We start from the raw sequence: 26,357 nt of genomic DNA, 5'->3' as shown, positions 1-26,357 counted from the left end.
TTTATTTTTTAAAGGCCTGGTCCTCATCCGAGTTTGGAACAACTCCACAAGAGCCTGCATGTGATAATACGCTGGACAAATACACTTTCCTTGACCTTGAAGTCGGCCGACGCAGCACACATTCCATTACGCAGCAGACGTCATCTATTTTTACTTCTCGCTCCTTTTTGTTGCATCAGCTCCACCATCCAACCACCACATGTTCTACAGTAAGTTGTGTGACATCAGTCAATTACAAAAGGAAACAATAGCGACAAGGAGACAAGGTGATAATTAACGTGTGTGGTGAGGGAGTAAAGATATTTGTGAACGCTGGCACAGTCACCAGGAAAGCTCAGAAAGAACAACACAACACGCACACACTGTTCTCACTATGAACTGGTAGTAAAACCTGCGTGTTTACATTTGTTGTCATGAAGCAGCTTGGAAACAGGCGACCGGGCTCTGATCCAACGAGTGCTTAAGGTGTGTATGTAAACACTGGAGACCAGAAATAGAACAAGGGCCACGTTCTACTGTGGGTGAGGAGACTGCAGAGACGTCAGAGTACGCAGGCCTCAGGACACAGCGTGGCCCCGTAAGTCAGACAAGTACGGCTTCATTACTCAGTGCAAGCAAGAAGTTGATTTACAGGATAAATCACAGAGGCCACGTCAGACTCCCATGTCCTAAACATCAACGCACACACACGAACACACACAAAACACACACACACACTGCTGCGGGAAACTCTCCATAAACCACACAAGTCCCTAAGTTTGTTTCCTTTCTTAACGATGCACTTATAAGGACTTGGCCGAGTGTCAGCGGGCCCTCGACAGGTCACACGGATCTAAATGTTGGATTGTTGGTCAAGTTTTTATAAGATTCAGTGTTTATCTTGTCCAATCGTTTATTTAGATTGACTATTTGATTTATAATGTTAAATTAAAGCTCATCAGACTTTTGTCATGTACTATAAACAGTCAACAGTCCTCTACTGCACCAGCAGGTGGTGGCAAAGATCCACCGAGCGGGAAAAACAAAAAGGATCCGATCCATTATAGAAAAATTGATTTTGGAATTAGGGTTTTGGAATTCCGGCAACGAAAAGCAAAACCATTTCATAAACATCTACACATTTTATTATGAAAATAAGACAGGACATAATTCGAGCACATCTTTCCTTCTATCATGCAATAGAGCGGATGGGACACACATGGAGAGAGGGTTGTTGCCGAGAGTCTCTCTGCTACACCTGCAGTTCGGTTCTTCGTGTCCGTGCGGTTCACAGGACGCCACAGCGAGGAAGTGCCGCAGACCACCCACGGTCGCTAATATGAATATGACGCATGATGTACAGTATCAGTATGTGGCTCACTGATGAAAGAGTGACTGTGTGGGGGGGGTTCTGGATGTGTCTGTGTGTGTGTAACCAGAGGCTTCTCTTGATGAAGTGCGTCCTTGCTCACTTGGCCTCCTGAGCTTTTTTGGCGCTCTGCTTCTCCTTCGCCTGGCGAGACACAAAGAGGTACTTTCATCAGTATTGTTCATTCACACAGAAATCAGACAATAATACAGAATCTATTACTGTGGCTCCTTCACCCATTGAGACCTGATGCAACATTTGCGTGCTTCTCCCTTTAGAGCCGGAAAAGACTTGTGTGCATTTTCTCACTGACGAAAACGATGAATATAACAATTAATAAGATTCAGACCCAGGTGAAGTTCCTGCTGAACCGCTGACTAAGGCTCCTTCGATCAGAGATGTTTTTGAGGTCTCTGGAAGTTCAACGGCTTTATTAGCGCTTGACAAAATTCTCAAGAACTTTAGGGAGAAATCAATGATCATCAATAAAAGACAAATGTTTAAGGTATCAAATGTTTTTACGTCATGTTTCAATCTGCATCAGAGGCTGAGAAATTCAAGTTTTTGTAAATTCTGTCAGCTCTTGAGAAAACCTTCAGGACTTAGGCGTTTGTTTTCAAGTGGTAAGTTAAGTGTTGTTTTTTGTATTTGGTGCCTTAGTTCTTAATACTCAACTAAAAACTCTCAATCATGAGCTAAGGCATCTGTGTGACCTCTAGTGGACAATATGAACACTGCAGCTCTGGTTTTCCAAACATCTTAGATCAGTTTAATTATGTTTGTAACTAATTTCAAGGTTTACAGGAAGGAAAGGTCACCTAGTAAGTATTTTATTATTTGTCCTTGAATGTCTTTAAAAAAAAAAAATACAGGTTGTTGACATCCAAGATATTAGAAATCATGTACGTTTCATAAAGAGGAGAAATAACTGCGTTTCAAAATGTCAGGGTACCTTCCCGCAGACTCATCCACTGAAAGCAAACAGTGCTGCAAAAAGCTACAGTAATAAATAAATAAAGAAACATGTGAATGTGAATCTACCTTCTCCACCAGGGGTATTAACTGCTGGTACTCTGCCAGTGTCTTCAGAAGCTCCATGATGAAAGGAAGGTAGTTGTGCTTTCGTCGAATGTTTTCAATCTGCAACGACGCACACAAACAGGAGATGTGAAGGAAAAAAACTGGACACAAATAACGTGGTGATGGGAGGAAATCGACATTCAGAAAACACTGCGGCAAAAACAGTACATGCATTTATAATGTGCTGGTTTATTAAGAGGGAGGAGGGAAACTGTACTGTCGTGTACGTTCTCCCTCTACTAGTGTGAAAGACCAAATGTAATAGTAAGGAATGTGGTGCTGAGGGGAAACCCACCTTATATCTTTTAAGTTTCTGATTCTCCTCTTCAATAAGGAGCTGGTACTTGGCGATCTCTGACTGGATGGAGCTGAGGAACGTGCTGCTCTGGTCTGTGTCCATCGGTTCGTCCTGGAAACAGAGGGGGAAACAGGTTTCTATACATACAGGACATATCCTGACTAGTGGGAACGGGGGGGAAAGATAACATTAATCAGCACTCTGAAAATGCTCATTTTGATTAAACTCACATAATCCCACTATTAACTTTGTCAAATGGACCCTTCACAGACATAAAGGAATATTGGAGTCCCAGAAATCCCAAAATTGACGACATGGTGAAGTAACCTAATAGAGAATATATATATAATAAATAGTTATGACCTGAAATTCAGATGAGTATCAGGATTTTAGACTTTTTAAGAACCTGCAGAAACCCTGATGCACGTCCCGGACTTGAGTTATTCACATTTATTCCTTCAGTGGTTGAAGGGTCAACCTTGCAGGACTAATGCGGATGTGTATTTAAGGCGTGTATCTAGTCATCACTAAGGTGTGATGGTCTACAGGTGGAACAGAACCTTGTGTCAACACCCAGTGATGATGAGGGTGTGGCATCAACTGTTAATCTGTAATCTCCCTCTTGCACAATACACGTGTCACAGATTATCCTGAATATATCAGAATTGTGCCTCTTTTTTCCCCACAAGTATTTTACTAGTTGTCATATAGTGGACATCAATACTGTTAGGTAAGGTAAAATATACTTTCTTGTTCCAAATCTAAACTTGTCTTGGGCTCCAAGCCACTGCATCACGTAACATATAGCACAAAAGTGCACACACACATAAATACATCAAACATTGCAGCTCCTACAAAAAGAAAACCCTGCTCTAAATGTCGAGTGTGGGCATCTAAAAGGAGAGAGAGACAGTCCTCCTACTAGAGAGCAGCTCTGATCCCAACTGGTCCGACCCCCCAAAAGAAAACCAACCGGCCCCAACAGGCACCCCCGACCCGACCCTGATGCAGTTAATGTAGCTCACAGTGAAAGTCTTCTTAAAGACTAAATCCTCTGTTAAAGTCTAAAACAAAAGGTTCTCCACATGAACACACCATGTTAGTGAGCCGTCAATATGAGCACCAAGATACTTATATCTTTACATCAAAATGTATGGACTCATTTGTCCTACAGCTGGATGGATGCAGATACTGCAGGTGCATCTCAGTCACCATTCCTTCCATTCGATGTGAGAAACATGACAGGTGAGTGCACGCAGCCCCCAACTCACCATTATCTTCAAGCAAACCACAGCTACCATCTCTAACTTTCTGAAAGCTGACAAGTGATGCATTTCAAATGTGGTCTCCCATGGAAGAGAGCGAAAAATAATAAATGATTCTTTGTCATTCCTGCGCTGGATTCAGCTCTTGTGCTGCCACTCACCTCGGTGAGCTGAGTCTGGAGCTCCGCGATTTTCCTCTCGTAAATCATCTTTCTGTCTGACACAATGGCCATTAGGTTGAATCGGATCTCTCCCTCACTGTACCTGGGGAGGAAAACCATCCAAGTTCAGCGAGAACAGAATGATACTCTGAGAAAACCAGCTGAAAACCAGGGAAGTATTCAGCTGGAAGGAAACAAGTTGAATGTAAACTTTGCTTTGTACAACCTGAAACTATAATAAAGGGCTAATAAATCATAAAGAATGAGAAATGTCTCGATGACACAATACTTTAATTAATTTCTGGCATCAAAGTCCAACCTGAACATACAGCAAATCCCTGCTGGGTGTTTTAAAATAAAGTGAAAGATAAAACCACTTCATTGCTCGGACACAGAGCCCAACAGAATTAGTCCCTGCATGTGGCTGCAGAGGGCGCTGTTGCTCACTACACGGCACATAGTGTTGCTTGAACCCTGTGCACTTTGTTAATCCAAAAATGTTCTATACACACAAAAGATAATTACTTCTGTATTCTTTTCTCAATCACTGGGCGAACGGCGCTGATCCAGTCGTCCTGGGTGCAGGCACCTGGAGAAACACAGACGGGGATAAATGAGACCTCAGGAGACTGTTTACACACAACCACAGCCAGCACACACCGTTCATCATCATCATCATCATCATCATAAAAACAGGCAGTTTCAGGGGAAATTGACCGAGGCCAACAAGCCCAGTATTCAGCTGTGCACAGTGGGGGCCTCACGCAGAGTGACTTTAAACATCAAACTGCCGGATCTGGAGCTGAAACGTTAATGCGATAAAAAGAAAAACAACAGATACTGTTGTTCTCCTGCTTACCCAGGTCAATGGGTCCCTCTCGAAGTCCGTCCAACTCGTATAGTCGGCCGTTCACAGGGACGTAGCTCACAAAGTGGAAGGCGTCCTCGTCCTTCGCTGACGGCTTTGCATCGAATTCAAACATTTGCTGTCTGCAAACATAAAAAATGCAAAATTACTGAAGTGGGAATCATTTCTGGTCTCGCGTATCAATAAAAAGTGTGATGTTTTAACTGTTAAATGTAATTTATCCTCAATTCTAAATGTTATAATTCACTGAGATGCTAAATATGATCGATTTACCAGAACCTGACTGATTTATTGGATAAAAATTGGCTGAAATGACAAATCGTTATCAGTGTGTTTGACGATATGAAAACTTACATAATTAACAATTTAGAAAATATGTGAATTTACAGTTTACAGAAACATAATTATCTTTATTAAGTCAAGTTCTGTTTTTTATGTATTGTTTTTTATATACTTCAGAGTTTAACTGTAAAATACATTTAAATATATACACACAAACATGAATAAATACATATAATAAGTATTGTAATACTCCTAATATCAGCATCATCCTCCTCAAAAATACGTATTGATCAGGCATAGAGGAAAATCAGCTCTGAAAAATTATAGGAATGCCCAATAAATGAACTGGTCTCGTACGGGTATATTTTGCAAAGCGTAAACTGGTGCGTTAGCGACAAATGGGCCAATCGTGTTTCTCCTGGTGGGAACGAGGAGCTAAAAATAACACGAGGCCAATCAAACCTCTCGTCTCCAGCCGGATGTGATACGAACGGGAGCTCACCTGGCAAAGCTGTTGTGAACTTGTCGGATCACTTCAGAGTTGCTGAGAGCCAAACCTTTCATCTGAGGAGAGCGGGAGATGCATGATTAGAACGCTGACTGTGTAACCCCCGGGCTTAAAACATGCTGTGGGGGGGAGGAAACCCTGTATCCAGCAAATTCTACATTCATCAGCATGTTAATTGCAATATAATTACAATTACAATTAAAAATAGATGTCATATTTGTTGCTTCTATGCCTATATGTGTATAGATTATATCATAAAACCATTTCAGCCTTTGCTCATTGTCCCTTGTGAGATGTTGGCATTGTAATGTCAAGTCTAGGTAGGAATACATTTGAGTTTTTCCAAACCGAAGAAGTCAAGCATCATAAATCAGAAAGTTCTCCAGAATATTAGTGCGGCACAGACTGAGTCATCGCGGTTTTTAAAAAGGTAAGAGGATAAAACTGTCTGCTATAGATAGAAGGGGGGGATGTTGTAGAGAGTTGTGTAATGACTTTCTCCTCTGAGGGGGAAAAGCATTAAAAGTGGTTTTTTTGGGAAATAGCGATGAATAATTTACCACTTATTATTTGAATTTTAATGTTCCCGACACTGAACATAAAATGGGAAGGTTTAAAAATAAGAAACAACAGAAAACAAGCAAAGTCCTGGGAAAAAAAAACCCATCACACAATTCAAAACAAAACCAAAGCCACAGTTTTTTTTGGATTCAAGACAAAAATACCGTGAACATACAGCAGCGTCGAAACTCTGTGAGAACTCTCTGAACTCTGTCAGCGTGTCTCCGAGCAACATGTCAGAATGGGAACAGTTGAGCAGAACGCTGACAATCGCCTGCGTCGCACAAGCGTTGTTGATGACCTGAAAACAGACACAAACACATCGTACGTTATTGATGCTCTCGGGGAAAGAGAGCACACTTTAATAATCTGATTTTGTGGTTTTACAATTTCTACAAGTGCTCGTTTCTTTGCAAATCTAGAGTGAACAAAGTTTTAAATCCGACAATTGAATGTTAATGCTCGTGTCCATATAAAGAAATATCATTTTTGGGGGGTTATGTCATATTGCTAGTTAATGCAGAAGCATAGACTTCATTATCAAACTCATTATGTTAGTTTCTCAAGGTAACTGAACTTATGTGTTATTTCATATGATGATGTCTTGCATGTACATATACCAGAGCTTGTTTCTCATCATCAGAACTTTAAAGATGAATGTATTAGTTGATTGACAGATAAATAATTGGCAACTATTTTTCTATTTGATAAAACATTTAGGTTTTGCATCTTTGTCTTACTCATCAGAAAAGCGAGTCATTATTACTTCTGGACTGTTGATTGAAGAAAACTGTGATGGACATTTTCACTGTGTTTTCTGACGATCTTAGACAGTAAAAACATTTTAATAACCCTGCTGATGAATTTGAAATTAAAACAAGTTTCCATTAGAGATATTGAGTCAAATGCAACAGGAAGGACACACTTCCATAAAAACTGTTATCTTGGTGACGGACGTGCAGTTACCTACACAACAGCTGCATCATAATATTATGCTAATATTAAAAACACTCAACGTGCAAGTTTACTACAAAAACAATACTAAAGGTTTTGACAGGTAACTGCACAATACTCAGTTTCTATCAGGGAACTTCTATGTCATATGTGTAATACTGTAAACTTTAAATATACTGTTTACTATATATATATATATATTTCAATGTGTTTATATCGTACGTTTACTTAATCATTACCTTTACTGATGTTTCTACTTCTACGATTCCCTTTGCTGCCATTTCATTGTATTCATTTGCTGACTCCTGCTCAGTTTATTAATTGTAGTATTGCTTATTGGGACCTTGGTGCTAAGTTGTGTTCCCTCTCACGTCCGTCATGTTTTGAAATGACTATAAATCTTCTGGGAATCCACTTGAACCCAGCAGATTTCCCCGTAACGGGACAAATAAACCTTTTCTTATCTCTACTCGCCTGTTTTGCAAAGAAGATGTGGTCGAGTCTGGAGTCCTGGACAATGGAACCTGCTGGCTCTTCGCCCGGCTGCCACTTGAACAGGAAAATCAGGCCGTGAACCGGTCTGGGGAGGACAGAGCAGAGAGATTAGGTGAAGTCCTGTCATCTCTGGGATCGTAACGGTGCACACGTGGACTCACTTCAAGTTGTCAAAGTTCTCGGGCTCCATGCTCCAGATCTCCTCCACCTGGGATCCTTTGCAGCCTGACGGGGGACAAATGAAGCATCGGACAGTCGGTCACACTTTGGACATGAAGGTGAACACTACCCGTGTGTGAGCGACAGTCTGGTCTTCGGTCCCCATGGAGATCTAACACCTTGACTATGTTATTGTTTTTATTAATTGATTTGCACTGTGTTGTTCTGTTGTTGTTGTTGCTCGTGTTTAATTGTTTGTTGCTGATTGTGTTTCTTGTTCTCATTCCTCTGTTGGAAAATACATCCTGATTTCAATGCGACTGCCTATTAAAATAAAGATTAAATAAATAAATACAATAAAAGGTTTTTCACCCGCCGTTGTTTTGAACGCTGAGTAATGCTAGCCAGCTAGCTAGCCTGAGTAAATAAGCTAAGCTAGCCCAAACACTACATGCAACCTCCATGATAAAACAGCGTCAGTGTGACCGTTAACAACACACGTGCTCTGGACTACTTCACTGTCATGCTGCGTAGATTTGTTTACCTCCATTTCCACGCGTTAAGTCAACGCTAGCTAATTTGTACGCTGTCGTTAGCTGCAGAGCAGCTAGCTAGCTAGCGCCGTCGCATTAGCCTCGCGATGCTACATTGAATGAGCGGCTAACCCTTTAGCTCCGCGCCACTCACCGAAACCTTTGATGAGCTCGGTGAACACCCCGGGGTCGCTCTCCATCAGGCACCATTCTCCCGCGCTGCCGGCCATCGTTCACGGTCAAGTACAAAACAGGATTCACGCAACTGCGCGCATAAAACCAGATGCTAACGTGCTAGCTTAGCGGTGGTCCCCGTTAGTCAGGCTAATTTAACCGAGGGGGCTGGAGGTTGACGTCAGAGCTGCGACGCGGACAGCGTGGGCGCGCTCGTTTTACGCTACAGCGCGCACCGTTTTGTTTGCAGAAAATGACTCCCAGACATCACGGATAAATGTATTTTTCTAAATACAAATAAAAATGAATATTTACAGATTAAAACTAATTAAATGGTCTTGGTTACGCGTATTTCTCCCTTGATATATGACTGATACCCGCCCTCCTGCGCAGAACGGGTGAATAAATGAAGCACTCCAGCAAAGACGCTCAGAAAAATAGTTGTTTCATATTTATTAAATATCGTAATACATTCAGTTTATTAAAAAACATAATTTGTCTTCATACATATGCCCATTAACTTAAATATGCATCACACCGAGCAGCATCATGATTCTTTACACACAAAATAACCACCTACCTAATTTTAAATAAACTCACACAGCGACTGAAATGGAAAATGTTTCGACATGCAAGTAAAAAACACAAAACGACTATATGATTTTCCATTCACAGTCTATGCAATTAACCAACATTTATTTTTCAATTAGATATGACGTTTTTTTAAAATGCTGATAACATAAAAACAAATCTGCAGTTATTTCAGTGTGACAAGACATGAACAAATTCCCTCAAAATCCATTAACAGAACGTGAGTCAACACTTTTGATGACGCTTGATGCCAGAGGTCGTGCTTGTTCGTGAGTGTAATATGGTTTAAAAAAAAAACCCACCATGCAAAAGAGATCTGAAGTAGTTCACCTATTCACAGGCTGTGTTTAAAATATGGCAGCTTTAGTAATAGTACTGTAACATCCCTGCATGAAAACATATGCGTTTTAAACATGAAACATCCAATGCACTTGGATAAAAACATAACAGGTGCGCTCAAGCATTGTAAAACCTGTCGCATCAGATCGAGCAAACAATGAATAAATACAGGATTGAGAGATATGATAAGAACGGTTAGTCATTTAGCGAACTGTCCGCTGGCGGAGCCCTCGGCGCTGGAGCAGCAGGGGGCACACTGTTTGATCAGGGGCACCAGCCTCCCCTGCTGGTGGAGCTGTTTGGTGTCGGAGCCGCCGCCGATGCAGTTTCCGTTGATGAAGACTCTCGGCACCTGAGCACACAAATCACGTCGTGACATTGACACAGTGTGAATGACTGGTTCTATGAGTGCCTGTTGCAAATAACAATCTGGACTAGATGTCATTTGTTCTGTTGTTTATCACATGAAGCTATTCTGAGTCAAAATAAAAAGCAAATTCTTGGCTGCAGCCCCAATAAAAAACACTGGATGACAAGGCAACCTTTTCTTTATTAGATGCTGAAAGTGCAGACTTGGAGTTACTTAAAATTCAAATCCCAAAACATGACGTGAGATTCTTACCGTTCTGGCACCGGTCACCTGAGCTAAGGCCTCTTGCAGTCTCCTCCCGTCATTGTGTTCATCCAGTTCGACCACTTTGTAGTTGGCACCGATTTCATTGAACACATTCTTGGCCATTTTGCAATAAGGACAGGTGGACTTGGAGAATATCACGACACAGTTCTGTGTCACCACTTCCTGAGAACACAGACAAAAACAAGATTTCGGTAAATATGAACAGATCACAGCAAAATCACACAATGGGCAAAGAGAAGATAACCATTCTCTCCATGGTTAACCTTTGGTAAGTGAGGACACTATGGTAGAGGGTAAATCAAATAAACAACTTTCTTAATCATATATTCTCAAGATGCTACAATTAAAATGTAATCCTCACTTCATTTTATAGGAAATTTAGACTTAAAACATCAACCACAAAGTTCTTGGACTCAGTATAATTTTGTGTTATATACAGTTTATTTGTTTTTCGTAGCTTTTGGGTAGACATCATAAAGGATATTTGAGTCAGACTTGCAGAAAAGCTTGAGAACAGGATGAAATACACTGGAACAAACTGACAGACATCAAGCAATACAACTGAATAAGACGCCAAAGAGAGGGGCTGAACTGTGGGAAATCAAAATATTGAATAACTGAATAACTGAAATTTAACATTTAGTTTTAAATGCCAAATTTATCTGACGCAGACATTTAAAACTAGATTGTAGAAAGACTTCCAACACCAGACTTTCCCCAAAAGGTTTTAGCGAGTTGCTAAAAAGGTATCAGATCTCCCAGCATCTTCTTACCTGAACATACTGTACGCAGGATGTGCTCGACAGACTCCCAGTCGTGGACGATGTAAAATTCCCCATTCTAAAGAAGACAAATCACAACATTGCAGTCTACAGTATAAAGCATTTTTAACATTACTCTACATTAGAATCTACTGAGCTAATTTATACACAACATGCATTAACTGAAAAACTCAGCGGCAACCTTATAAGTGAGGAGATTTCATAAGAAGAGACGAGCTGAAGGCTAATAATTAGCATTAAAATAATATCTAACTGGAGGATAACTGCTGGTCTGAAAATACTCATGTCCATAGTTCTGGTATAATGAATACCACGTTTTAAGCAGCGTTGTTTTACTCCGTACGATGCCTGGTCTGTGACTGAAGTGAGATTTATTTGCTGTTAATCCTGGATTAGGAGTAATCACGCTCCTCACTGTCACTGGTAATTGGCTGAGATTTGACACCTTGGTGAAGTTAGTTTTAGGTTGGATGTATTTGTTCCCTCCAGATCACTGGGTTTTCACTAGGGACCGTATTTACAATACAATTCAGCATTTGTTTGGAGTCAGTGGGTCACATGACATGGAAGGTATTAAAAATATGATTTTAATATATTCATATAAATAGAGGACGTACTAAAATCCAATAATCAAATGTCCGGTTTGTCTTGGGGGAGTTTAAAAGAGCTGATCCTTTTTCAACAACTTCCAGTGCACTTCTTGAAGTTAAATGTTTAGTGTGTAGAATCTAGTGACATCTAGTGGTGAAGTGGTCATGTTGCAGCTGAACACCCCTCAACTCACCCTCCACTTCCAAACATGAAGGAGAACCTGTGGTAAACTTCAGTTGTCATAAAAACTCAAAAGCTGTTTAGTTTGTCCAGTTTGAGCTACTGTAAAAAAAAACATGGCGGCCTCCGTAGAGAGGACCTGCTCCTGATGTACATATAAAATATAAAGGGATCATTCTAGGGTAAAGAAAACAATAATTTGTACAATTTAGATGAAACACACTCGTGAAAACATCACTAGGATTACTTTAAATTCAATTTCTGCCAATAGATCCCTTTTACCTAAATCTTACACACTGAACCTTTAACCTTGTTGCTGTGAATTTCACCTTTGGACTCTTTTTCCTAATCTCTGAAAAACGCGGCATGTTAGAGAGAGAAATCAATGACTGACTCGGATTGTGGGTCGTGTAGCACTTATCATTCTGAATAAACACGTTTTTCTTAAAAAGCAGTTGATAGCATACCGACCTGTGGTTTATACAAAGGAGCATATGACATTGTTTCAACGGTTAAAATATTATTCCTGATCATCAAAGTCTCTTAATTAATGTAATTTGACCTCTTTGATGTGATTTGGAGTCACATGACATCAAAGCCATTTAAAACAATTCAGGTATCTCCTGCTGAAACAAGAATTTATCGATGGTCCCTAAAAGTGAAAACCCCTGTAATCCCAACATCCAATTTAAAACTAACTTCTTAAGTGGTTGAGCGTCTGACCAAAGCTGGTTGGAAATATGTCAAAATCAAGAAAACCAGCCCAGTTTTAAAATAACAAACTTCCTATCACGTCACTGCAGGTGTTTAACGAAACCGAAGCATCTCAGAGTAAATTCGGCATCACTGTCATACACGTCACAGAACTGGTTTCAACTAAACACACAATATTTGCAATTGCTTCGCAGTAGCTGGAACGTGACCGGTATGTCTGAGCTAACGATGACAGCGATGAGAGATTGCAGAGATAAATATGAACATTTTGACGAAATAACAACTCAGCGATGGATCATATTTACGCCGAATTCCCCTTAATAACCCATTGAATTGTAAAAATGAAGAAAACAATGCGTTAGTTCACGAAAAATACGCTTTAAAGTGAATCAAACTTTAAATTACGTGAAGTTACGCTAGGTAAACATGTGGCAGTGGAAACACGAGCTTCTCAAACATCTGCGAGCAGAACATTGATCCCAGTGCTGTCGTATCATGAGCTGACGTGAACAACGTGTTTTAATCTTCTCTTTAAACGTGTTCTAATGATCTCTAGGTGGATGGTTGACTAGCTAGCTATGTTGGGAGTCAAGCTAGCGGGTACGACCTTCGGCAGCCGGTCCACGCCAGCCTCGGGAGACTTCCTGCCCGAGACAACATGGAGACAAAGGAACACACGGCCAGAAAGTGATCGAGCTGTTGACCTGGATGCAACATGCGGCGACGGGACAGGAAGCTCTGCACTCACGCGCCAGCCTTTGTTGTTAGCGGCGGCTGTGGCTAACGGTTAAAAGCTAAAAAAAAAAAAGCCCACCTGACGTCACCAAACCGGAAAGCAGCGTCTGACGGCGAGCCACGTGACGTCGTCCAAAATACAACGCACGTGACCCAGGAAGGTATGGCAGGCGCGCGAGCCCCAGCGTGTACGTTCACGATGACGTCACATGTAAACAAAAGACATGTGATAGAGAGAGAGAGAGCTAGAGCGAGAGCGATGCACAGATAGATAGATGGATAGATGGATAGATGGATAGATGGATAGATGGATAGATAGATAGATAGATAGATAGATAGATACACACATAGATAGATAGATAGATAGATAGATAGATAGATAGATAGATAGATAGATAGATACACAGATAGATACACAGATACACAGATAGATACACAGATAGATAGATAGATAGATAGGTAGATAGGTAGATAGATAGGTAGATAGATAGATAGATAGCTAGATAGATAGATAGATGGATAGATGGATAGATAGATAGATAGATAGATAGATAGATAGATAGATAGATGGATGGATGGATGGATGGATAGATGGATAGATAGATAGATAGATGTTACTATGGCTTACTTGTGGCCCAGATCTGGCAAACAGGAGTGGATCGCCCGAGTGCCAGATACGATTCCTCAGTCATCTCCCTCCGTCTGTTCAGCGGAGGCATCGCTGCTGCTGCTGCTGCTGCAGATTATTTCTTCCTTCATCCTCAAAGATTTCTGTTTCTCCTCCTTCATCAAATGCAGGTGGAAATGCTTTGGTTCAGAATTAACCATTTCACATTCGCCACGTTAGCCCAGAATAGGCTCACAGGCTCCGGGAATCAATCACAAATCTAAAGATCTCTGATGAGGCAGAACAGAAGTGCTTCACTTCAAATGCCTTTTTTTTTTTTTTTTTCTTCCATTTTCTCAAAGCCAAGGGAGAAATCCATAATTTCAGACTGGATTCACACCATCAAAGAGATCTACAGCTTTGCCCTTAAGGGGGTAATATCCTGACACAAAGCCCAAGATGTTATGAGAGACGGCGCAGAATAGCATTAGGGTTCAAATACCTGCTCGCAGCATTAATACATATGATAACAGACAAGAGGGAGCGGATAAAGCAGCTTCAATGTCCAACTGATCTCTACAACCCCTGGTCATTTTAGTCAGGATGGATTGAACTTCAAAACTAAAGCTGCAGTCTTTGCCCTCCTGCCTGGATTTGAAGGTGTAGAGCCCTTAAAAAAGGTAAAAGCTTATTTCTGTAAGGAGGCTTCATCCATCACAAAGTCCCATGTGCGAGAGGAGAATCATTCGTTCTTTCTTCCAAGTATCAAACCTGCACTGGGGTTATCGTAACTTTACCAAAGGTTGTTCACGGGGCAAGAGGAAAGCTGATTCCCACTGTCTAGCTGAAGAGTTGCCATGATGAAAGGGATGTAACCTCAACTTCCTGGGTCCCAAACAGAGCACGTTACCAAGTACAAGTGGACAAAGACGGATTTAGTGGCATAAAGAACTTTCCCACGTTTTTGGCCAAAGGATATGATAATCCACTCAAACTCTTAAAAGTGACTATAATAAAAAAAGCATCTTTCATGTCCCATTTCAGAGACCGTCAGGGGAATGTGTGCCCCCCCGTCATGTGAAACAGGTTGGTAATGAGGCATGAAAAATAACATTTCAAGCTGCAATGAAATCCTGACACGTGGAACTGGGATTTGTTGATGAATTGCTGGTGGATTTATTCGCTCTATTTAGTTCCACAGAGCTCATTCATAACACGTGCGACTGAAATGTCACCATAACATTTACACAGTCTCCTGGCACATGTGCTTTGATGTATACACGTATATTAAAAGTATGCCTATATCCTTATGATTTGTAAATGTGAAATGCTGGTGCAACAAAACAAGAGAATCTAGGCTATAATCACAGAGCAGAAAAGAACAGACATGGACAATTGTGGGGATAGAGTGGGTCGTCCACTAATCGGAGGATCAAAGGTTCAATTCCCGGATGAATTGAATGACATGCATGAAGACAAAGAGCTAGATATAGAAACGATAAATCATCACATCCATCCCCCACTCATCCATCCATCTATAAAACCTTAATTATAAATAAGTCATTACTACATATGGGGATTTGTAAACTTTAAAGAGACATTTTTAAATCAGGACATTACTCAGAAAATAGATGAACTGCTTTTTGTTGTGTTATTTGTCTTTCGGAAAAGAATGAGCAGCCATTAGTGTGATCTATATATCACACATCTCAGTGGCATTAGGGCGACTGATGCTTCACTTTGACAAATTAGAGCCATCACGGGGTAAGTTGTTGACACTAGCTCTTCTGATTTAACATTCGTTTGCGATTGAAGTCTGTGCGAGACATCCACAATGTGCTCATGGGTTCATTTATTTATGTCGGGTTCTTTTTACTGAGGTCACGTGAGGTTAGAGCCCTTCACCGGCAACACTGTCGGCTTTTATTATGCCACAAGCAGGTGCCCATGAAAACCTGTTCATGGACTGGAAAGCTGTCCATCACGGCACTGGTACAAATGGAGTGGTACCTTCATGCGTATCAGCAATGCAGCGCCTCGAGGCTGCTTGATATTTATCTCTGTGGGTTGGTGGAGGAAACCCACACAAACACCAGGCACAGGTTCTCCACAGGGAGGCCGTGTAAAAACCCCACACACGCTTTTAAGGTCGGGTGTAGCTCGATAAGAATTGGTTTCGTTCGACAAGCTGCTTATGGTTGTTATGAAAGACCACTCTCGAGTGAATCACACACACAAACAGAGAGGGGGGATGAGGTATAGGTTCAATATATGGCAGGTATTATCCGACAGATGCTTCTTGAAGGTTTTCACAGAGTTGCACTTGGATTTTCACATGAAATTTGATAAAAATCGTTGTATAAACAATGAAAAAGAAGCAATGTAAAGCATTTTTATTTCCTTGTCATAGTTTTAACATGCATGATTTTATTTTCGTCATCATGTCGTGTTAGGACAGAAAGAGGTGATTTTCCAGCTGTTTGCTTCCTCAGGTTTCTGCAGCGTTATAGTTTCTCCACAGTTCTCAGTCGCTTGAGGCCGAGTGGCCGGATGCTGTAGGAAAATCTCACTTGTATTCTCCATTGATCAAAGCATTGCTCTTGGCCGTGACTTGATTGAGTGCTGTGGATTTTCTGCTTAACAGGCAATTGGCAAAGTGCATAATAACTCATTTTTAGTCAGTTCATCAATAAGCTAACACTAAAATCCATAACACTTATCATGAGGGTAAGTAAAGTGTGTGTCACTGTGATTTTTCACCGAGCAGAAGCCAGACTCCCCATTTCTGTGAGTTGAGGAAAGTGTCAGTCAGAGCCAGCTGCAGTCAGGACGACCGGGGGGGCTCGTTCCAAGTCTGTAAAAACAGGTCCAACGGGGTCGAGACGGAGCCAAAACCTCGACCACAGAATATCAGGACACCTTCAGGGCTAAGTTATAAAGAAAAAGTGCACTGGATGGATTTTTGTGAATGTAAATTTCAAACTTGTTTCAAAATATTCAAACTTACACTGATTAACATTGATTCTGTAAATGTTATCAGCTTTTTGATTTATCTGCAGTCATATGAGAGAGATGTTAGTAGAGATTAGATAAAAATGTTGTCTGGACCTAAACACAAACTTGTGTGATAAAAGAAACTTGTCGGAAGTCTTCACCCAGATATCCAACAACACTGGTTTCCGCCAGAGGTTAACGAGTCATCAGACAACAGGCGCCGAGTTTGTAGTAAGATTCATTTGAATGAATCTGTTGAGCTTCTATTCTCTTTAACTCATGATAAATTGTAATTAAGTGCATTTACTCAAGTGCTGTAGTTCTGTGGGAACAGCACTGCAGGAAAACACCAGGTAAATGAAAAAACATGCTAGAGTCTACTTTGAACAATAACCATGAAAAGTTACGAGTCACAACCCGTTCTCCTAAAAATCACTTTTATGTACAACCAAACAGCAACAGCAAATAACGTTTTGTAGGAAAAGTAATTCAACAAAAGCACCTCGGTTGTTTTTTTCTGTTTTAAAAGAGACGTATGATGTTTTTTCATTGTTTCATTCCTCCAGTGTGTTATACAGTTTTTTTTTTACGAATGTTAAAGTTCTGCAAAGTTAATAAGTCCAAAGTCTGTGGAACAGCGAGTTCCTCAGAAAACACTGACGCTCCTGAAACACCGCGTCAGTCCATCAGTGTGATGTGGCATGAGATCCTGATACCCCACACATGCATGACACAAGCTAACTAACAAAGCTCGGTAAAGAGAGAGCGGAAGCCGACTCTTACTACACACATTGGAAGCGGTTGACTGAGAATATGTCATCCAGACCACAACTAACCATAAAACCAAGTTTACCAAGGCCACTGCAAATAGACAGTGATATTATATGTTTTCTATAAATATTTCACTGACATATTCAGTGACTTGCTAAATCTGTAAATTTACAGCATCATTACGTTAACAGGAAACATTATCTGGCCTCAAATTACATTTTTTCCAACAACAACACAATAGCTGTGGCACATTTGTTGAATAGAAAACATGAATTTCTAGGAGACAAAGCCGAATAAAGACAATCATGTTTGTGAAAATTGAGAGTTGTCAAAAAAACAAAAAAAACGGTCCGGGGATCGTATTCAAGTGCGACTGTTGCCTCGCAGTCAGCTAAAAATAGACTCCTCCTTTGTTTAGATGACAGGCTGAACGAGCAGCGAGGGGTCGGGGAGGTACAGATGAGACAATGCAGCCTGATTTCAGATTTCTGCCAGATGCAGATGTTTAATTTCACGTGAGAGGACTTTAACCTGTGCGTGTGATGGTTGTGATGGTTGTGATTGGCTCTGCTGTAGGCTGAGGGGATTTCTCCTGGTCTGCTTATGCCCTCAGAAGCAGAAGGGGGGGGGGGGCCTCCCGGTGCAAAACAACAGATACTATGGCGGCAATATATTTCTCAGACAGAACAATTTATGGGAGCATCACTATTAATCATCGCTGTGGAAAGGGAGATTGCCTAACTCATCCGGAGCCCCCCCATAGAAATGTAATTCTGCCATCACCTCCAGTGCTCATGGGGCTGAGCAGCAGAGGCAGTTTGCCCACGCTCGGACTCGGCCCTGCTCTGGCATGGCAATAAGCTGCGGTGATTTAATATCCGTTTGCCGCATGCATTTTCTCAGAAGTGTAATCAGTCCACAAGGTTCTGCAGGAGGCCGTCATGAATCTGTAGGCTGCCCCCCCCGACACCTCCCTCCAACCCCACCTCCTCCGGTGGACAATCACCGGCTCGCCAGCAGGACACGACGGATCCTGCCGCCACTCCTGATTACACTCATGACTCAGGTTGCCGATTGGCTGTCAGGGTGCACTCACGCATACAGTTTGTTTTCTTTGTTTGTCTTTGCTCTCCTTTGGTGCAGCGTCGTCTCGGGAAATTTTTGTCAAAATGATTGAATGTGATGGTTTGAAATGCAAATGTGTGTTCCTTGCAGAGGAAGTGAGAAAAAGAAAAAAAAAGAAGAAATCTGTTTTCTGCGCCGAGGAATAAAAGCGTTGACGAGAGGGAGAAACACTTGGAGAGAGTCAGCAGTTTAAAAAACTGTCGTAACAAAGATGATGCGCTCCATTAGGGATTTAAAGAGACTGGATCTGTCTCACAAGCCTGAAGTTTGCATATATTCATGCAATAGTTGGCTGCTATTTTCTCACATTGTCTCTGTACTGGTGCATAATACAATGTCTGATTAAATCAACAAAAGAGACCAATTCAAATGTGTTTTCGTGCATATTTATCCAAGTCCAGGAAAGAGGCCATGTTGAGTACACGCAGTAAAAAGCAAGTCGATTTCTTTGATTGGTGGAACAAGGGTGTGTGGAGGTTTCAGAGATCATCCACTGTATGTTCACCTTTTTAGTTTATTCCTAAATATCTGTAATAAACAAAAAACCAAACAGTTTGAAAATAGACTGTATATAAAGATGGGCGACGCGTCTCTTCCTCCCAAAAGTTTAAATGCCCCTTGGTTTTTTAATCATGTGTCCTGTTGGGTGTTTGGTTGAGTTGAATCATCGGACGTGCTGTCGCTTGTTGCCGCCATTTTCTCCTTGAAAAACAGCTCGTCCACTGGTTGGGATCCTTCGTTGCTCGGGGACGAAGAGACGCATTTGAGGAAGCCTTTCGAAACGGGACAGTTGAGTCACGCTGCTGTGATGAAATCTGTCTTCAGACGCAGCCTCTCAAGGATACAGATCCTGAAGTGAGACACAAGTTATGACTTTTTTACTTATTTTAAGGTGACGCGGCAACTGACATTTGACGTCCAATCGATAATCCTCTCAGGGAATCCACTGTCTCATAACTTATATTAAGTATCTTCATATAGTCAGTTCCAGACCAACATGCATAAAGAAAAGTTCCTCAATTCTAAGCACGATGTCGTCTCATTAATTATGAATAACGGTTCATAACCTAAACAGCTGCTCCATCCTCGTACGTCTTTATAATAGTGTGTTTGTTTGTGTGGATGTTTCGGAAAGTTTCTGTCAGTTTTGAGAAAGGAATTCAGACACAGAGTGTTTTTGTTTATTTATGAGAAACATTTCCCCGGCTGCTTCTGTTTTTCAACTACGACTTGTCAGACAGCCAGAATAAGTAAATTCAATTAAATAAGTTTTTGCAGATAAAAATGTCACCATTAAAAATGTAATATTTTTTTGCATTTTAAAGTGATCCACCTGGATTTACTCCAGATGAAGGATCAGGCTGAAGAAAACCACAAACACGTGTCCACATTTCTATTTGTGGGGTTTAAATGGATTCTGTCCACGTCTCCTGCTCATGTGTCATCTTCACTTTTTAAAATGTCTCAGCTGAAACGCCGGACACGGCTCGTGTCAGCCGAGTCGGGGCTGTGCTATGATGACATTTGTTTTGGGGGAAGGTTACGACAACGTGTCAAGTAAGTATTCTCCCGTCTACTGTCAACATGAATTGCTGTTTTTGTTGTTGCTGTGGTCGTGGTGCAGGGGACGGGTGGACGGACGGAGGTTGACACAAATTGGATTGGTGGCGTGTCAGGTTGGTGTCTGGAAGTCGAAAAAAGACGGGTCCCAATCCTTCTGACTCTGTGTGTGTGTGTGTGAGTGTGTGTGTGAGTGTGGGTCCTCCTTGTTATTCAAGATGGACCCCGGCCAGTGTGTGTTTCTGTAATAGGAAAGGCCGACACCAGTTGTTCCAGTGGCTTTAGGTGCCGTAAGAGATTTCACAGCTGCTTGAGCACAGTAATCCTGGAGCTCTCGATACGAGATGGCAAATAAAACGCTCCCCTGGAAAAGATGCTGAAACACCAACTGAGGCCGACTCCCTCGGATCTGTGTCGCTCCACAACGTCACGTCCCCTCGTCACCGGCAAATAAGGTCAACAGCATCTCGCTGGGCAGTGTTATTTTCTCTCAGTTCATTTAAATATACTTACTTTAGTCCCAAATACACTAATTAATAATGCCTCCTTCCTTAAGTCTGTATATGCATATTTATATTTCAATATCTCCTTTTACAGTATGCTATACATACTCTTGTTGCATTTTACTCAGGTACCTTTTCTCTGCATATAATATTTCCCTCTGTAGTAAAAGGTGAATACTGTGTTATGTACATATTCTCTTAAATTTCTTTTCATTATTTATTCTGTGTTGTACTCTTACGTGTTCTCTTGTCTGGCTCATGTTGACTCTCTGCTGCTGTAACAAGGACAGCGTGGGATCAATAGTGTTTCATCTTATCTTCATATTTGTGAATGTTTAGAATCATTTTGACGCCCAAACTAGTTATAAATCATCCATTTTTGTTTTGTTTTAATTGAGGATTACATCGACTAGTTCCTTTGATGTTTTATTATCAAAATCTGAGGTAGATCATAGTTTAAAATGCGAGTCAAGTTGTTCAAATGTATTAAACCATGTGGATTTATTTTCTGATGCTCCACTTATGTTTCCACAATCTACAGATCAAGGTAAGAATTCATTATGAAAGAGGTTTTCCTCCCTGTTCTGTCAAAGCCAAACAAGGTGAGCTCAGTGTAATTTCAGTTTTGAACTGCGGAGGGCAGAGTTGCTTTGTTTTGTTGCTCGACAGCCAAACTGCAGAGACAAAACCTGACGGTGAATAAAATATAAACCTAAAACACAGTTTGAAAATGATCCAATAAACTGAGAAGTCACAGAAAAACTTTATTTACAGCAGGAATAAATAAAAAAAAGGACACTTTGAATTCGCTCAGTTTAAACTGACAATAATCTACATTGGTTTAATATCACCTGTCACATTCATTTTTGAAAAGCAACCTCAGATTTGTTTGTACAAAGTGCTGCTGCTAACTCTGCTGCATCAGGCCCAGTCGCTCCACTCATCGGGGTGGGGGGGGGGGATGCAGCATTTATCTCTAATAATACTCGACCCTTGAGGCTCAGTGGGCCGAGGTAGATAAGTAAGCGGCCTGTCGCTGCTGCTGCTCCTGTGTGTGAGGCCTGCAGCAATCACAGATGACGTCCCGTTGGCTGTGGAACCTGGCGATCCATTACCGCCCCAAACTCTCCCTTCATCGTCTTCTCCCTTTCTCTCTCTCCCTCTTTCTTATCTTTTCCGAGAATCCTTTCCCCCTCAGTGCAGTTTTATCCGCTGGCTCCCGAGCGCCAGGTCTCTCTGTGTTGCTTTATCAGGAGCAGGAATTACGTTGACCTTGCGGCAACTTAAACACTTTATCAGAGGCACAATAATCTTCTTTCTCGGGGAAAAAGCGATTCAGCAGAACAAAAAAAAGGGGGGAGGAAGGAAAATAAACGAGTTGCAGGCCAGCGGGTCTCCAGGTTGACGCGGTGGGGTTACAGAGCCGCTGGCCTCGAGTCAAAGACGGCGAGGTTTCACCACGCTGAGCCTCGACGGCCTCAAAGAGAGAAAATGGGGAAACGTGTTGATCTGTTGCAGCAATTCTGTGCATCCCATGATTCCCTACAGTGGAAGAAACACATTAATAATGAATGTGGGAGAAAATCAGGTTCTGGAAAATAAGTTCGTCTGCATAATATTTATTCATTTGGAATAAAAAGAAAAGAAAATGACTGACAGAGGATTCTTTCATGTTGCCACGGAGGAGCACCTGAGTTATTTTTACATGTGGTGTTGAGATTAGAAGCGTTTGATGGGAGCGAGCGGTCGCCAGCGTCTGTTCCTACACAGATTGACAGATTTATGTTTTCACTTTTCCACCAAAAAGTGGAAGAAGAAGAAGAAGCCCTCTCTGATAATGAGACGTTCCCCGATGCATCGCCGAGAATCGTTTCCTCACAGCGTCAGCAAATCCACTCATCACTTTCTTCTCCGTGGCTCATACCGCTCTTATCTGCTCGGGCTCTGTTTCTTGTTGTCTAATCCCCCCCCATTTCATACACGGTGTTCACACTGCATATGAAAATGTCTCAGCTCTGCGTTCTACCTTCCACACGTCAGGGCCGTGAAGACACGGAATGTGCTGCAAATATGAATCTGAAGTGTTTTCTGGAGATTTTCTTTTTTCTGCACGCTGCTCGGTGCAGGATGATTGTAGCCAGATGCTAAATGCAACAGTAGCATCAAACCATGTGTACCTGAAGTGATGCTTGTAAAAGTATTTGTGGCAATGCTAGTTTAAGTAGCACCTCAGGCAGTGGTATAGCTTCTAATATGATGAGTACAAGTATTGATGGCAGAAGCTGTATCATGGAGATCCATGTACAAAGAGTCCATGTTTGAATATTTAGAGGAAACATGGACATTCAACCACGTCCTCGAGACTCATCCTCACTCTGACCTCTGTCACTGCAGGAATCAAGACCTTGACCCTGCATGAGACAGCGTTTACATCCGGACTCCATGAGAAACCACTGACTGCTTATAAAGATGGACGTAGTGACGCCAATGCGAAAGCGCCTGAAACCTGTGTTCTGTCAAATGACCAGCAGACTCCATTGGTTTGAAAAGAAGTGCTGTTTCGAAGCTCGTTCGACTTGGGAACTTTTTAAGAAGAGGTTAGATTTCAAAATAAAACAGGACCCACTCCCACTCACACCAGTCTGAAATCAGCTTTTTGTGCTTAGTGAGTCTCCGTCGTCCCAGAAGCATCTCTGAAGAGTGTTTTGTTTTGTTTCCCCCCCATGTTTCCGTGGATTACAACCAACATTTCGTGCATAACAAACACTCACTATCGACGGCAAGCAGCAGTTTAAAATCCAGCATGTGACAGTGTCGTCCAACACAAATCACTGCACACGTTGTTTCCTCTGGTCCTTCCCTCGGCACATTAGGTAGCCACAGTGTGTACATTAGCTGTTTTCTCTCCCACCATCCCTCCATGTTTCATTGTCCGCTGCTTCTTCTTCTCCTTCATTAATATTCCTTCTCTCTCTCTCTCTGCATAACTCTGGGGATCAATCAGCGGTTGCCATGGCAACGATACCACCCGTGCAGGTGCGTGCGGTGGCGCGAGGCCGCCCCTTGCGTGCACGCTCCGTGTGTTTGCTGTACAGCGACTGTACCTGCGTCTGAGCCGTCAGAGCGCTGAGGCCTCGGCTGGTGATGCTGCCCCTGCACTCGGAGCGGCTCTGACAGCTGTCGAGTCGAGATGCTCTCACCTGCCAACACTCGGCTGCCTCTCCGCTCGGTGCAGAATAATGACCAAACTCAAAGGGAGGAAAAGAGGAAGACACACAAAGCGCTGTCAGGCCTTGTTTTGTTTCTTTGTAGTTAAAGAGACTCTGTGTGAAGGATGTTTACTGAAATATCTTTAAAATGTTGGAAAGAAGCTTCACACACCAGGAGCCTGTCATCACAAGGTTTTTACCCTCTGACGGCTCGTCTCTCTACCACAGAGGATCAGGGCCATAGACAGGAAAAGAGTAATAATAAGTAAAATCAAGTCGTAAATGAGAATAAAGTCATAATATTACAAGAAAAACAAGTTATTTCAGAAAAATGTCAAATCTATGAGAAGAAAGTTGTAATTTATTGATAAAAAAAGTCATAATATTATGATAATAATGTCAAAATTACAACTTTATTCTGTTACGACCACATGTTTGTAATATTGTGACTTAATCTCAGATTGTTTTTCCCTTTAAGTAGCATCTGTCGTATCTTTCACGATGTAGTTTATTACAATAAAAAAACAATATGGACGTAATAGATCTTTTCTCCAAGAGGTAAACAACTAATAAACACAGCTGCCATGTGACCAGGTTGTTTACAGAGAATAATCCATTTTTTTTTAGAAGAAAACTATTTCATTCTTAAGGTTTTATCTGTTTTCGTCGTCCTCTCTCTCCTCCCTTTGCCAAGTCCTCCTTCAGATTTCACACCTTTACTTCTCCCACGTGCTTTTTTTTCTGCTTACTTTGTCAATCCCAGATAACCCCCCCCCCCCCCCCCCCCCCCCCCCCCAATCCTCCATCCTCCTCCATATCTCCTCCTGTCCTTCCCCGCTCCTTCATTTCATTTCTCCTGCTTTCTCCCCCTCTTTTCATCTCTCCCCAGCGACGGCCGACCCGGCGTATTTATAGAAAAGACAGTACGGATAATTAGAATAAACCAAGAATGACGGTGCTCCTTTTTTCCAAACAGTTAACTTTACTGTCTGTGCAGAGCGGGGACATTGAACTGTAGCTACTGTTGTACATCACGTGCACGGAGCTGACCTTGTGAAAGAAAGGTTGCTGTGCATGAGAATGAGTGTACGACAAGAGAGAGAGAGAGAGAGAGAGAGGGAGAGAGGGAGAGACAGACTGCATAATATCCACCAGGCCTCAGGATGCACTACATCAACTGGGCAAGAAGTAAATTAATCATGTTTTTGTAATTGCTGGGAGCGCGGGAGGAAGGTGGTCGGAGGGATGTCACGCGAGGAGAGTCTGAGAAATATGAGCCGGACCCAGAGTCACACCAGGAAGAGATAAGGCCGAGAACAAAGCTGGGAACTGGGGAGTGAAATGAAATGGCAAAATTGGCTGCGTGCCCCGACTTAATCTTTTCGAAATCTCCGGGTCAAGTAACTTAATTTGAGGAAAATGAACCAAGTGAAGCATCTTGTTGGCAGATAAGTCAGAGATTAAAATCACATTATTTCCCCCTCTTTGATGCCCGTGGTTCTGCGAACAGTTATTCATCATTTTTCCAAAAATCCTCGTTTGCATATTTTGCAATTTAAGTGCGAGAGAATTCAAATAGGAGTCGACGTCCCGGAGCCTCCCGACAAAAATACAGAGGAACAGAACAATGCGCACTCACTGTGTTTTTCCTTCAAAGGGAAATGCTTTAATTTTATTTCACATTTTTGTTTGAAGATTTGTTTTATTGTTATTCTGTTTTTAATGTTTTTTTGATGCAATTTCGAGAGCCCCGTCTGATGAAAGTCAGAGGAGGAGGTTTTTGGGGAGGAAAGGAAGGAGGAAGTATAATAAATAAATAAAAACAAAAACCTCCCCGGCTGTAGACTCGAGCTTTTGTTCCTCCAGACAAGCGAGATTGATGCACCCTCCCTCCAGAGGGTAATATCGCCCGGACCAGGAACCAACCAACCTTGAATTCCTGCATCACTTTTGAAAGTTGTGCCTTTGGTGCAGCAGCAGCCGCGGCAGCAGCTGCAGTTGCACTTCATAAAACGTTACAGTGGATGGACAGCCAGTGAAGGATGTACTGAATAAAGAGTCTTTAGAGGCTGAACAGGCTGTCGTGCGGCGGCACCTCAAAAAACTCTCAAAACTCTCGGCCAATGTTTCACAAAGCGCCTGGAAGACCCTGGAAGTTTATTCCTGGAACCAGAATTTGATTATTTGATACAGATGATTAACCTTTTGGAGCCGATCGGTCAAAGTTCAAAGATCAAGATCAGACGTAGGGTTCGAAAACACATTTTCCAAGATAATCTCCACAAATAATAGAAACATTCTAAAGCTTATATTGATCAGAAATGTATTTTCAA

General features: G+C 41.8%; 2 protein-coding genes across 6 annotated transcripts; both read right to left on the bottom strand.

Moving 5' to 3' along the window:
* Positions 1–1,101: 1,101 nt before the first annotated feature.
* On the bottom strand, positions 1,102–8,882 carry uchl5 (ubiquitin carboxyl-terminal hydrolase L5). Of its 2 annotated transcripts, XM_034582840.1 has the most exons (11): positions 8,667–8,882; positions 7,982–8,045; positions 7,800–7,905; positions 6,547–6,672; positions 5,805–5,866; positions 5,012–5,142; positions 4,678–4,741; positions 4,153–4,255; positions 2,724–2,837; positions 2,390–2,488; positions 1,102–1,492 (listed from the first exon to the last, which is right to left on the bottom strand). In XM_034582840.1, the coding sequence occupies exons 1-11, from the start codon at positions 8,740–8,742 to the stop codon at positions 1,448–1,450; spliced, it is 990 nt and encodes a 329-aa protein (XP_034438731.1). In that variant the 5' UTR covers positions 8,743–8,882; the 3' UTR covers positions 1,102–1,447. The 2 variants fall into 2 exon arrangements, with proteins under 2 accessions (XP_034438731.1, XP_034438733.1); XM_034582842.1 differs by lacking the exons at positions 7,800–7,905; positions 7,982–8,045; positions 8,667–8,882 and having other exon boundaries at positions 6,536–6,674.
* A 236-nt stretch (positions 8,883–9,118) lies between these two features.
* glrx2 (glutaredoxin 2) lies at positions 9,119–13,534 on the bottom strand. 4 transcript variants are annotated; one of them, XM_034583058.1, is made up of 4 exons: positions 13,335–13,534; positions 11,027–11,093; positions 10,239–10,415; positions 9,119–9,968 (listed from the first exon to the last, which is right to left on the bottom strand). In XM_034583058.1, exons 2-4 carry the CDS (start codon positions 11,090–11,092, stop codon positions 9,816–9,818), a joined length of 396 nt encoding a protein of 131 aa, XP_034438949.1. In that variant the 5' UTR covers position 11,093; positions 13,335–13,534; the 3' UTR covers positions 9,119–9,815. The 4 variants fall into 4 exon arrangements, with proteins under 4 accessions (XP_034438949.1, XP_034438947.1, XP_034438948.1 ...); XM_034583056.1 differs by having other exon boundaries at positions 13,225–13,354; XM_034583057.1 differs by lacking the exon at positions 13,335–13,534 and adding an exon at positions 13,269–13,324.
* Between the last annotated feature and the right edge of the window lie 12,823 nt (positions 13,535–26,357).

Source organism: Hippoglossus hippoglossus, chromosome 4 (assembly GCF_009819705.1).
Source record: "Hippoglossus hippoglossus isolate fHipHip1 chromosome 4, fHipHip1.pri, whole genome shotgun sequence".
Lineage (NCBI taxonomy): Eukaryota > Metazoa > Chordata > Actinopteri > Pleuronectiformes > Pleuronectidae > Hippoglossus > Hippoglossus hippoglossus.
Note: the sequence above shows the minus strand (reverse complement) of the source record. Positions and strands in the feature narration are given on the sequence as shown.

Excerpts from the sequence above, each read along its gene's own strand:
- uchl5 (XM_034582840.1), bottom strand. The coding sequence starts at position 8,742 with ATGGCCGGCAGCGCGGGAGAATGGTGCCTGATGGAGAGCGACCCCGGG. Across the intron at positions 2,838-4,152 it reads TCCAGACTCAGCTCACCGAG|GACGAACCGATGGACACAGA; the intron begins GTGAGTGGCAGC and ends CTCTGTTTCCAG. Across the intron at positions 1,493-2,389 it reads TAATACCCCTGGTGGAGAAG|GCGAAGGAGAAGCAGAGCGC; the intron begins GTAGATTCACAT and ends GTGTCTCGCCAG.
- glrx2 (XM_034583055.1), bottom strand. The coding sequence starts at position 13,237 with ATGTTGCATCCAGGTCAACAGCTCGATCACTTTCTGGCCGTGTGTTCC. Across the intron at positions 11,094-13,127 it reads GCGTGGACCGGCTGCCGAAG|AATGGGGAATTTTACATCGT; the intron begins GTCGTACCCGCT and ends TGTCTTCTTTAG. Across the intron at positions 9,969-10,238 it reads AGGTGACCGGTGCCAGAACG|GTGCCGAGAGTCTTCATCAA; the intron begins GTAAGAATCTCA and ends TTGTGTGCTCAG.